Source organism: Phasianus colchicus, chromosome 5 (genome assembly GCF_987193195.1).
Source record: "Phasianus colchicus chromosome 5, bPhaCol1.hap1.1, whole genome shotgun sequence".
NCBI classification, from domain to species: domain Eukaryota; kingdom Metazoa; phylum Chordata; class Aves; order Galliformes; family Phasianidae; genus Phasianus; species Phasianus colchicus.
In genome coordinates, this window is record NC_143440.1 from 24,171,990 (window position 1) to 24,184,964 (window position 12,975).

At 42.2% G+C, this 12,975-nt stretch overlaps 1 protein-coding gene across 5 annotated transcripts in view; it reads right to left on the bottom strand.

Annotated features, from left to right (window-relative positions):
- Positions 1-12,975, bottom strand: part of NR1H3 (nuclear receptor subfamily 1 group H member 3) — a 27,397-nt gene continuing 14,422 nt past the window's right edge. For all 5 annotated transcript variants that reach the window (XM_031593429.2, XM_031593431.2, XM_031593434.2 and 2 more), the window contains exons 2-9: positions 10,557-10,804; positions 8,468-8,734; positions 5,491-5,699; positions 5,045-5,224; positions 4,562-4,661; positions 3,303-3,416; positions 2,428-2,522; positions 1-2,019 (exon numbers count right to left, since the gene is read on the bottom strand). In XM_031593429.2, coding sequence (XP_031449289.1) covers positions 1,873-2,019; positions 2,428-2,522; positions 3,303-3,416; positions 4,562-4,661; positions 5,045-5,224; positions 5,491-5,699; positions 8,468-8,734; positions 10,557-10,674 — 1,230 coding nt within the window. In that variant the 5' untranslated portion in view covers positions 10,675-10,804 and the 3' untranslated portion in view covers positions 1-1,872. The remainder of the gene's footprint in view (positions 2,020-2,427; positions 2,523-3,302; positions 3,417-4,561; positions 4,662-5,044; positions 5,225-5,490; positions 5,700-8,467; positions 8,735-10,556; positions 10,805-12,975) is intronic.

The following is a 12,975-nucleotide window of genomic DNA, read 5'->3' on the forward strand; positions in this document are numbered from 1 at the left end:
TCAAAATCCTGTATTAGGCTTTATTCTTTTATATAAACATTAACATTTCTCAAACAGATTAGTTAAAAATACAGATTTAAACAAGATTTTTTTTTTTTTCTGCAATTGCAATGAGTTATAAAAAACAACAGATTATTTTACGGATTGTTACAAGTGCTTTACAAAGGTGCAGAGTGAAGGCCAGTGGCAAGGGACCAACCTCAAGTGCAAAATGGACACAATACCCTCACCACGGGCATAGCGCTCAGATACACAGCCAAAAAAAACAACAAACCAACAAAAAAACCAACACGAGCCATGTGAACGTAGGCTCTCGGGATGCTCACCAGGCAAGCAAACAGACCCCTATGACAGAGAAGACTCATGAGACCAAACTACCAGGATACTTCAGGTTACATCTCTGAGATCAGCCATAAAGATGTTGTTTCTTGGAAAATAAGGAACATATTTTGGAACAGTATGCTTCTCTTGTCAGACAACGTATTGCTTTAAGTCCCAGAATACTTATAAATGTGGATACTTAAGAATGCGGGGCATAAATCCAGCGTGGCTCTCACTGTGCCCAACGTGAAGGAAGGATACAAGACCCAAGTGTTCTTCTAAAGCAGTTGGCACTCCTCATACAGCAGGGACCTCCATATTGCATCAGAACCACTGGAACCTCGAGAAAGTACCTTGGAAAGACTTTGGCATGAGGAAGAAGATGCAAGCAGATGAAGTAACACTCAATATTCCTGCAGCCCATGATCTGAGAGTTGTGCAGCCCACAGCTTGTACAATGCCCACATATTTCACTCAGTGCAGTGCGTCCTCTCTCCTTGGCCAACACATCTTCACACTGACCTTGGAACACATACCATATGCTCCAAATTCTTGCAAGTTTTGGAGATCCTTTCACCACATCTATCTTGCCTAGGTACCAGCCCTTCCCACCTTTCTCTCTTCTCTTCCACCCCTAAAGACAGAAAAAAATCTATGCCCTGATTTGTTTTGAACTAAAGTTTTCCAGCTGTTAGCAAGTCAAAGGTAAAGTGAACTGGCTGCAAATCAGCATGAGATAGAATTGTGATATATTACATTAAAAAAAAAAATAAATTCTCTACTTTATGCCTGACATTTTTCTGGTGTACAAATGTTCCCTACCCAGAGGATTTCCCTGTTAGACAAAGGGCACTACACATTAGAATCATAGAACGGCCTAGGTTGGAAGGGACCATAAAGATCATTTAGTTCCAACATCAGAGGAATCCTCTTTCCAAAGAAAGGCCAGAATGAAAGGGCACCTCTAGAGATGAAGTCTCACTATAAGGAAATAACAGCTACTTCTCTTGGAATCTTTGCAAAGGGCAGCACATAGAAGATATTTTATTTATAGGAAACCCAGTGACACCCCTAGAACATACACACTGACTTCCCTGAGCTCCTCAGATCCAGGTACACTGGGGACCCTGCATAAGCCTTTTGAGCTGGGTTACTCTCAATAGAGAGGGTTTGGCAAATTCCTGCAAATTCATTTTCATAATCAACGAGAGAGGAAAGGATCAATTAGCAAATCCCCAGGACATGCTTAGAAAAGAGAAAGAGACTGAAGAAAGAGGTGTATGTGTGTGGAGAGTCTTCATTTCTACCGTTTTCAGATGTTTTGTATTATTCATTTGGGGTGTGGGCACTACATCAAAACCAACCCCCATCATCTGATCTACCCCAGCTGCCTCCTGCATAGTCTCATTACAACATTGAAACTCCAAGCTCGTCACTCTCTGCACTGCCTAGCCCAGAGTTCAGTGCTTTGGAGAGGGGAGGCTGGCTTCTCGTTAGCAAAGGCTGGGACATGGCGTTATGTCAGCACATCAGTGCCCTGGGAGCATGCTGTCACTCATGCACATCCCAGATTTCTGAGAGCAGGGGAGGAAGTTTCTTGTCCTGCAGCCGAAGGGCAAACACCTGTTCAGAGTGAACACTACTTAGTGTCCGAAGACTGACCAGCTTCATTAACATCCGTGGAAACATCAGATGATCCTGCAGGGTCAGAAATTGACAGCTGTTAGTAAATCCATGCTAAAACTTTGGCTTTTGAAAGCTAACAAATCCCACCAAACCGCTGTGGATGATGCATTACAGACAATCTCAATTTCCTCTAGAACCAGCATTATCCTGGAGGCAGCAGTGTGGAAGAACACAAATACAACTCTACGCCCCAAAACTCCAGACTTTCCATGCTAGCTAACTACAGAGCACAATACAGAACAGCAGGCTGTGACAGCTCACAAATCCTCCATTTACAGCTGCTATCACGTAGCCATAGAAGGGAACAGCACGACAGTACAGGCAACAAGAGATCTGTTTGACACTACTGTCAGAACTGGGCCTGCATAAACACAAATTCAGTTTGTTATCATCGCAGGGATGTTCCGATGAGACACTTACATTTGGTCTATTGATGCATATGTAAGAATGAAGGGCTTCCACATAGGTGTGCTGTAGTCTCTCCACCAGGGACTGGTCCTGCACATTCGGTCGGTCTACCAAAAAGCAGGTTAGAAGTAAGCTGGTTGCTACAGGCAGCATCACTAGACTTGATCCTGGTTAGCCTCAGTAAGATCTCTCCCCAAAACTCATCTAGCATTCACCCAGCACAGCTGGGACAGTCATTTGTGAATGCAGCAGCTATGCCAGTTTTCTCAAACTGTTTTTTTTCAATCACGTCTAATGTATACAGGGAGTCAGATCTGATTCCTACAGAGGTAGGAGGTTATAGAGACCACATTTGTGACTGACTGAAGATGAAAAGCTGCAGCTACTCAGGAAGGAAATGGGAAAGTTTCTGCACCACTCCAAAAACAGGAACAAATAAATAATTCTGATCTTTCAGGTCACAAGACACAGAAAAAAGATGCAAGGAGTAGAGACAGCTTCTTTTCAGAGCCCTTTCCTGGCCCAGAACAGTGTTGTTTTCTCAGAGTACCCGTACTTTTCCACTAGGTGTCACTCATGCCATGCTACCCATCGCACATCAGAGACACCAAACATGTTAAGGGGACAGCAAAATAGCAGTTTTTTGAGGTAGATCAATATTGGATGATTTTGCTATACACCTCTCCAGAGAAGGATCCATTTTACTCCTGAGGTAGCACTGGAAGATTCAGAATCTAACGAATACTCCAAGCAGAAGTAGTAATGTGCTCATTGATCATAAGACCTTACACTTCCTATTACTTCTTTGCTTTCCGTAATCTTCCTTAACTGTTTCCTTTACCCTGCAACTCAGTGCTGCAGCTTTTCAGATCTCCCTGGCTTTTTACCTGCAGAGAAAATGTTGATGGCGATTAAAAGTGCATATTCAGCATCATTGAGTTGTAGCTCATTCATTCCCTTTGAGAACTCAAAGATGGGGTTAATGAACTCAAACTGCAGACCTGTGGCAAACAGAAGAGAAGAGCGTAAGGGTCAGCAGTAGCAATTGCTTCCTCTCTTTCTCTCTCTCCATCTCACAGAATAAGCTGTCAGAAACACACTCAGTATACCAGGGGGCAGGGAAGACAGGCAGGCAGATACATCACCAGTTTTCAGATAATTCTATCCCAAAGACAAAATCCCACAAGTTTAAAATCTATGCTTTTTATTCCACACCACTATCTCTTTCAAACCTGACAGCCCTCTTGCTTTCAAATAAAGTTTTAATTCCATGCTGCTGATGCATCTGAAGTCTTGAGATGAAAAAAGCAGTTCCAAGAGGTTTGAACTACTCAATTTCCTTTACCTTAAAAATCTGGGAGAGCTGCGGAAGATCCTGATCTAGACTTACAATCACCTTCTTTGGTAACAGCCTGGCAGAAGTACAGTAACATTTATTCTGTCGTAACATACAGAAGACACAGTCATATCTCATCTCCTTGTGCTTTGTGCTGTAAAACATGCTGAAAACTAAGCCTTTCCCCCAAAATAGCATCCAAGTCTCATTTCTGTAGTATGTAAGAGCAAGATGGAGGGAATCTCCCTGGCTGCCTTCTTTTTGTCTTTCTGATAACCTGAAGAAAAAGCTGCCATGAAGAACATCAAGGAGGAGATGAAAAAGAAATAAACTTTGAAAGTGCAGTTCAGGGGCGTGATATGGCAGTAAGCTCCTAGAAAGCCATCAACAGCCTGGAGGGCTGAGACATCCTGAACTTGTCCATGGAAGATAGAAAGAATCACAACAGCTGAGCTTCTGAGTCTTGTGGACCACTAAAACAACTTCTTATGAGAGTGTATTGATTTTGAATCCCTTCTACCATATCTATCTCATCCTAAGCAACATGACTCTTACCACTCTTTTTCACTTATCCTGATACCAGATTGTTTCCTCCCTTGTTCCCAGTCTCTTTCTATGGCTCCTGCTTATTCTCTGGGTTCACAATGATCCTTCTGTTAAAAGCAAAGAACAGGGCCATTGATCTGCTCTTGTTCTAAACCCTTCATCTGACTTCAAGTCCCATATGCTATTTCCAGCAGCCCACATGAAAAATGAAAAGATGAAAGAACACAAGACAGGGAAGGAAGAAACACCTGTCTAATGCAGCACCTGCTTTGGCGAAGTCATCCCGGTTATAGCTCAGGTCCTTCAGAAAAGTGATGCTCTCAATCTCTGGATTGTAGCGCCGAGATGTTTCCAACAACATCACCTGAAACCAGAGATCACAGTTAGATACACTTGATTACAGGAAAGAACATCACAGTATTAATAATCAATTGAGAGAAAAAAGAAGAAAAAACAAAAAAACCCAAGAAGTGCGATTCTCTCAGAATGCTTCAAAATTCCAATGTAAATTCTGCTGCTTCCTTTGCAGCATCTCCTCCTGGGAAGGGATTATCTGCTTTCCATTGCCAAGGCTCTTTTCTCTTTCGTCTCCATGGCCCTTTGCCAGGATAGCCTCACACTACAGAGCAGAGGTCTTTCTTTCAGCCTGCCATCCCAAAGAAAGGGATGTAAAAACATTTCTGTAGGGGGGTAATCCAGACTTTTTTGTCTCTGTTACTACGTACTATTGCGGAGACCACCTCTCACCTCTATGGTAGATGTCTTCAATAAAGCAATCTGATCTTCCCTGGTGAGCTCCCGGAAGCCAGGTAGTTGCTTGGCAAAGTCCACAATCTCTTGCACAGAAATAATTGCAAGTTCTGTAAAGTGAGCAAAACGCTGCTGCCTTGCTTCACGGTTATTAGGGTCAGGAACTTGGGGCCATGGCTGTGGAGATGAAAAGAGACCATGCATATATATATATATATATATATATATAATGAAAGATGAAAAAAGAACAGAAGGATGAGAAGATGAAGTAAACAGACAAAGAAAATGAGCGAGACACACTGGAATATTAGTTGTTCTATAGAGAACTATGCCTCAAGCATTTCCATTCTACCCAAAACTTCACCCCAACTCTGATTCTTTATAATTCTACTTCTTTCTTATTATTCTTACTATTATAAATTTCCACTGCTAATAATATTTACCGTCACTTTGAGCCTGTCAGTGAACGAGCGCTGGTTGCATTGCTGTTGAGCAGCCACAAGCTTTTCAATCATGTTTAACTGTTCAGGTGTCAGCTGGTGGGAAGGACTTGGTGGCTGTGGAGGGTTTGGACGCATCACGACTGTCCGCGCCTGATCGTCCTCCTGCTTCTTCAGCTTTTTCAGCCGAATCTGCTCTTCAGACAGAACATCTACAATAGGAACAGCCAGAGATCAATCGTAGAGGAACAATGAAACCACATTAAACACAGGACAGCGTGTTGTGGATGGAGAGGCAGAGGTTACAGCTGCCAGCACCTGGCTTATGTACACTCATGTAAAAGATACAGACAGCGATACTTATTTGTGTCTCACTCTCTTCTCCACTTGCTCCATTGCCTTTCTTTTAATTGTACTGTCCTGCCTATGTCCTTGCAATTCACAAAGGACAGTGAACACATGAAGCTCCCATCATATGTCAGAAATAGCTTTTACCACTGAGCAATTTCCCAAAATATCATATAACATAGTCCAAGAGGTGCTCTCTGCACATCACGATGAGTCCATTATATTTTATATAATCCTGTTGTTTTGTCTTTTTTTCTGATACTGCTAACTTAACAGTTTGTGTCATTTAACCTTCTCCTTAAGAGGTCAGATTCAGTACTGATGGAGTTAGACCATGAAAGGACAACCCTCTGTACAGCCCATCTGCAGCAGAAATGTACAGCAAGTGGAATAAGGAAAAGACAGCTTTGTAGAAATCCCACTGAGGAGGAATATAAGCCCTTCTGAGTAGGGATGGAAGTCTTCAGTCATGAAGTTAAAGAGTGATACTATTTAGATTCAACATTATAGAAAATAAAACAAGTCAGGGGTATGTCCTTCCGGAATGTCTTATCAAACCATTTGCTCATTAATTAAATTTGTTTAGATGCCTTTAACTAAGTTAACTGAAAAAAAAAAAAAGATTTTTGATGTAGACTTCTGCTGTTTCCTTAAAGCAAAGCTGCAAAAACTACCTGCAAGCCATATCTGAATCATCCTGTGAGCTACTGATAAATGAACAAAAAGCAGAAAGCAGACTGGAAATAAAATTGTATCTTCAAAAACAAATATAAAAATAAAAAATAAAGCCTGACCTTGCAGAAAGACCCTTTGGTAATTTTTTATGCAGAGGTAACAAGGAAAAATGGGTGCTACGCAAGAAGGCAGGCCCCAAAACTGAAGAAGTATAAACCTGCACTTCTCAGAACAAACTCTGATAAAACATGAAGGCAGGAACTAGGCAATTACTGTGACAGTGTGTTCTGAGGTGGACAATATACAGGATTGGAGGGAAAAACCCAGAGCATAACACATTCAAGCTGAGATGAACCTTTATCCCATACTTCCAAAAGTAAGGGAGGGTATGCATGCATGCACACACACACACAAAATGAGAATTCTTACAACAAAGACATTCAGTACAATTACCACATCAAACATGACCTTTAAGATTGGAGAATGCTAGTCACACTATGAATTTAAAAACGGAAGAGACTGATTCAGGCAATTACAGTCCCTCACCTCACAGTCCCTCACAGAAGAATTTATATGAGTAACAAGTTACCAAGTATCAGAAAACCTTGCAAGCTAACCCTAATGCAAGCTTCCTTCACTGCGCCAAATCCCAAGTAATCTGAGCCGCTCAGTTTTCCATGGAGGAGCTATTAAGCCTCATGGCACATGCTGGTTTAAGAAAAATAAACTAGCCATGAATAACTTCAGTCTGGGAATTGGAAGAATGTTTCAAACAATTTGCAGAGGAAATGACATTCCAAGTAAACAGCTGGGAAACAAAAATCTCATTTTTTGTCATGATTAACAAGGCAAATTTATAGCATGGATTACAGTGCTGACAAGACAAGTGGTTGATAAAATGACCCAATTATTCCTTCTGGCATAGTTTTCCTGAGCTGAAGTGTATCCTCTGTCTTCACCAAAAAACAATGAGCAAACACTGAAATATGATCAGGCTCTCTAGTATTATCTACCTGCAACAGAAGAGTTAACAGGTCAGGCAGGCAGCCTTACAGAATCATTTTTCAAGTGCATCTCTTTGTAGCTCTCAGAAGCAGGGGGAAACAGTGCACACAGCCTACATAAAGCTGATCCAAATCAGTGTAGAAGATTATCTATGTTAAGCATTCTGTGTTTCAGCTCGCAAAAAATGAAAAGCACATTTTCTTTGCTGCAGCTCATTGGGGCTTACTGTTTTCACAGAAGTATCTTTTAGAGATGTTTCTGAAATACTTTGTGTTCTTCACAATTCTGGTTGCTGAAGGTCAGAAAAGGAGACTTCACACAAAATTAATTCTAAGTGAGCACTCATTCAGTCAGCCTTGGTCAGCAGAGGGGTTAAACCTGGGAGCCTTGTCAGGGGGGTGTTGTTTCTGATATGCAAGCAGGAGCACTGCTGAATATTCAGGAACAGCAGCCTTATGGTCCAGTGAGAAAAATAACTAAGTTCACCAAAAGCAGCGACAGGACTGAGTCTGCACAAACACAGCCACAGTGCTATGGTGCTGCCTTTGACCTCTGTCACGAGGTGAATACAGGAAGTGCTTTTTGGCATTTAAAGAACATGGTGACAAACCTCATAGTGCAGACCAAAAGACAGCATACTGAAGAACATGTAGACTTTAGTTGTGAGTCTTTCTTCTGATGTCACACACTATGATTTTTTACAAAACAGCGTTTTCAAAAGAATACAGCAGGGCTGGGGATCTCAGCACATCAGTGTTGTTTCACCAGCAGCCCCACCTCCCCACATAATCCCTGCTGAGCTCCCAGCACCTTCTCACACCCAATCCAGCCTGTAGAGCGCACGGCTCACGTGTGCTCCCCAGGGTTCACACTGTCCTCTCCCTTACACCCACCCCCGCTGGCCACCCACCCATCCCCACCCCCTCATCCCAGCACCCCTTCCTGCACTCACACTGCTCCCGCATGCCTGCCTCCTGGCACTTGCGCAGCCGGCACTCCTGACACTTGCGCCGCATATACATGTCCATCTCACACTTGCCGCCATTCTTGCAGACGTACTGGGCGCCCTTGATGACACTGCGGCGGAAGAAACCCTTGCAGCCTTCACAGCTCAGCACGTTGTAGTGGAAGCCCGAGGCCTTGTCCCCACACACACTGCAGACTTCATTTCCCAGCATCTTGGGGGCTGGGCCCTTCTTCCGTTTCAGCGGGGGGTTTTCTATGAGAAGAACAGTAGCGAAAAACAAACAAACAAGTCACATACACACAAGAGGGAAGCACGGCATTCGCAACTGGTGGCCCCATTCCTTACAACGACCAATACATTCACTCAAATCCACTATCTCCTACATACATGGATGAAAAGTCACCCTTTCACTCCTTTGTGGCAAGCATGTCTTCTGCAACAAACCAAATATTCATATCATCCAAACAGTTCCATGCCAAATACGTAAGCAGACATAGCTTTACACTTGACCCTACTATGGAGCAGATCAAAGAGATAAAAATGTGCTCAAGCCCAATGTTCTTCTGCACATTCCATCAGCAGAAATGACTTAGCCACCTAACAAATAGCTGCTGAAAAACTGAGCTGAAATTCAAGACTGCACAGAAAATAATTGTTTTCAAAATTCAACACGTGGGAAAACCTTCAAGATAGAAGACAGCAACTCCATGCAGTCAGGGTCAAGCAGCTCACAAGCACTTCGTGAGCTCTAGTAACTTCCGTAACCTCAAAGCCATCATTTATTTTTCAAGATGACTGCTCCTCACTCCTTAAACTAAAACATTCTCACTCTTCATTTGTTAAATCTTGTTACTCTGTTAGAAAAAAAAAAAAAAGGTCTTCACTATTGCCTTGCATTTTAAATGGTCTTGTGCAGCAGTTCCCAGTTTTTCCTACCTCATTCTCATGGATCTTAATTTTGTCACAAAACGTATGTTCTGAAAACATCTTTGGACTGCTCCAGCCAGTGCTAAAGCATTCTACTCAAATGCTCACTGATGTTCGTTGTGCATTCCCTCCTTATTGGCCATCCCCGTTTTCATTCCACTAATTCTAGCCATGTTGTCATCCAACACGTTCTTCTACGCAGCTCAGTGCATGTATTTTTTTGTCTGTTTGATGTAATAGATCCTTCTATGGCAACTTCCACAAACACTACAGACAGAATGGCCTTGATAAGGTTCAGAAATTATTATTAGTGTTCTTCACATCATATTGGTTTTCAGACTTAAGTATCTTGGTGTTGATTTTCAATTCCATTGACTTTGCAAAGGTCTGCAGGTCATTCATTTTGGCATGCACATCTCATTGCAGACTGGAGATCAGGAAAATGTCAGCAGAAAGGTTAAGCCTCTGATATTCTCCTCTCTTGATTTACTGTACTTCTCTTCACACAATCTCTCACACAATCTCTTACAAAGAAGAAATTATGCAATGCCTGTATTTATTTCAAGTTACTCAGTCTCCTTTTACACATATATTAACTGGTATAAAAACTTTGATGAAGCTTTGAATCACGTTCAGATTTCTGAGCGACATCATGCGATAACTCCACATGATGGATCCATCCAGCACATATCTTTTGACTGTCTGTAATGAGTTACCTAACGATCTGACAACCATCCTTATGACTGTTTCACTGAGTCAAATAGGCTTAAGTTTTCATCTAAGGAAACTATTTTCCACTTTGAACATTAGGCATTTTAGTCATACTGCTTATCATTGTCATTTTGCATAGTCAAAGGTTGAGATGCATCAAGCTTGACCATCATCTTGGTACCTTCGCCTCTCATTATGGTCCTCTTTGTTTGGTAGATTCACTCTTTAACCATTTTCTCCATTTCATGACTTTCCTGCATCGTAAAGCATTCATTAATTTCATCTTCAACTACCAGTAATGGATTCTAGTCTTAGACACTGGTGTCTCAGATGTGGCAGTACTCACTCTAGAACTTCTCCAAGTATCAGTATTATTTACAGCTTAAAGAATGGAATCCCTTTAGCTTGTAAGCATTAAATAAGAATTCTTCCATACCTGCATGCTTAGGGGGGTTCTCTGAGCCAGAGAAGAGTGAAAGGCCTTCCTCCTCCATCTCAAATACACTTGCCACCCTCTTCCCATGGTCCTGTGTGCTGAGTTGAGTGGGACCCATGGAGGCCACACAGGAAGGGCTTGCTATAATCTCATCTCTGCAGCATTGTTACTGCAGAATAAGGAGCAGCAGGCAACTTTATTCAAGGTCTTTAGTTTTTCTCTGCTACTGAAAGTCAGAAAGGAAGTACCTGTGGAGAAAAACAGACGAAAGAAGCAAGACTTCAGCTACTGAGACTGTTAACTCCCCAAATCTATTACAGAATAGCAAGCAAGCAGCAGGACTGTTTCCTTATTAAGGAACAATTAACTTTGTTTTTTATCAATATTTATTCCCTTGAAATAATATTTTAACAAACTGTGGTTAAGATACAGTAACAGCACACTCGGACACAAAACTGTTCACTGTCATATCAAACCAGGACAAGCTTCCATTACCACTAGCACCACCAGGGGACTTCAGCCCTAATCTTTCCAAGCATGTGAGAGGGAAATTCCGAACTGCACAACCAGAGGCCTTTGCTGAAGCTTCCAGGAACCGATTACTCACTACTGCCAGCTGTGCTGGATTTTGTTGCATGAACTCCAGAGCATGCAGAAAATTGTAAAAGACAATTTTGATACACTGATATAGCAACAACTAATTTGCCTATTACTAGCAACAGCTGAAGGCTGTGCTAAGGATCAATGATGCATCAAAGATGAGGATTACAAATCCTCCCCTGACCTACAAAAATAAACAGAAAACCAGAATCATATCTAAGGGAAACCTTGGCCATTATGCCACTCCCAGGAAACATTCACCACCAACCTTCTGGGGACACCCTCTTCCGGGACTTGGAAATCATACTAAAAAACATCCTTTTATAAAGCACTAACTCCATTCTGCATAACATGAACCTGGAAAGCAAATCCAATCACTTTTTCCAAAAAGCTCTACTACCTAAGCAGAAAAAAAGTCTTGCCAGTTACACTGCAAAGACTTAGTGAAACTGATGTAAACTGCTACTATAAACACACCTTTATCTGCTCCAACGTGCATACAGATCACTTGGATCTTAATTCTGTGATTTACCAATGCAAGCTAAAAGGATTAACTGATTTAAAAAGCAACTGCCTTAAAGGCCAGGACCAGTTTAACTTGGCTGACTGAGTTCAGGACTGGAAGTGTGCCACTCTCTAGAAGAGATGAGGTGACAGAAGGCTGTGCAGCAGCACAAACATAAAGCGTCAGGTAAACAGGGACATGCCTTACACAGTGCACTGCTGACTGGGAGAGGCAGAGGACTACTGCCCCAAGCCTCTTCTCCCCTCCTCTATATTTGGACCAGACCATATAACTTCTTTTAGAATGCCAAAGGCAAAAGACAAAAACAGTTGTGCCACAAAACCACCCCTCCTCCCCCCCCTGAACTCCAACAGCAACAGTCATCACGTACAAATCCAGCCATACTGTCAAGACTGCTAGGCTCTTGCCATGCCTCTTTATGCTGTGGCAAACAACAGGAGCAAGTGTTGAAAACCATATATTAAAAAACCACATATTAATTTATGTGACCTTTGTAAACACAGACTCAGACTGCATAAGGAAATCAAAACTCCCTTTCTTTGATGTACAGAGCCACACAATCACTGCAAAAATAGACTAGGATAAGTGCAACTGCAGCAAATGTAGAACACGAAGCCACAGAAGAACAAGAAATCCCAGAGTAAAAGACCGCAACATAACAGATCAGATTTGCAAACAATCTAAAGAGATGCACAGTTTCCAAAAGAACAGCATGGATATCACAATTAACTTTTAAAAAATTATCCACAGTAAATCCTGCAACAACAGAAAACCCTGTGGAGAGGCACAGAGCACCACCTGGAGATGGGAACTTCAGTGAGAGAAACCCAGAGCTGCCTTGTATTCCTACATGTATGTTCTTCATGGATGCACATTTTCAGATCTCTAGGGACATGTCTGGGCACAAAACAGAAAGATGAGATGCCTGAGTACATCTCCACATTCCTTTAAGTCACGCAAAAGATTCGCTCAAGCATAAGTTACTGTGAAGAATGAAACACTGCTGGTAGTACTTGCAGGACTTCTTGAAGAAAAGGTCCAATCCTCCAGCTGGTGGATGGAGTGATGGTGCTCAGGCCCTGCTGCCTGCAGGCAGTGACACAGCCCTGCTGCATCCCAGACACGAGCTGCAATGTATTCCGGGAAGTAAGGGAGGAGGAGGGCTCCTCCTGAAGGGATTACAAAATCATTTCATCCACATAGTCACGACTGACACTGCAAGAGTGAAACTTCTTGTCAGCAGGACATCTGGAGCCCAAAGGGGAGGGATTTTTTTTTCTTAAAAAAGAGATT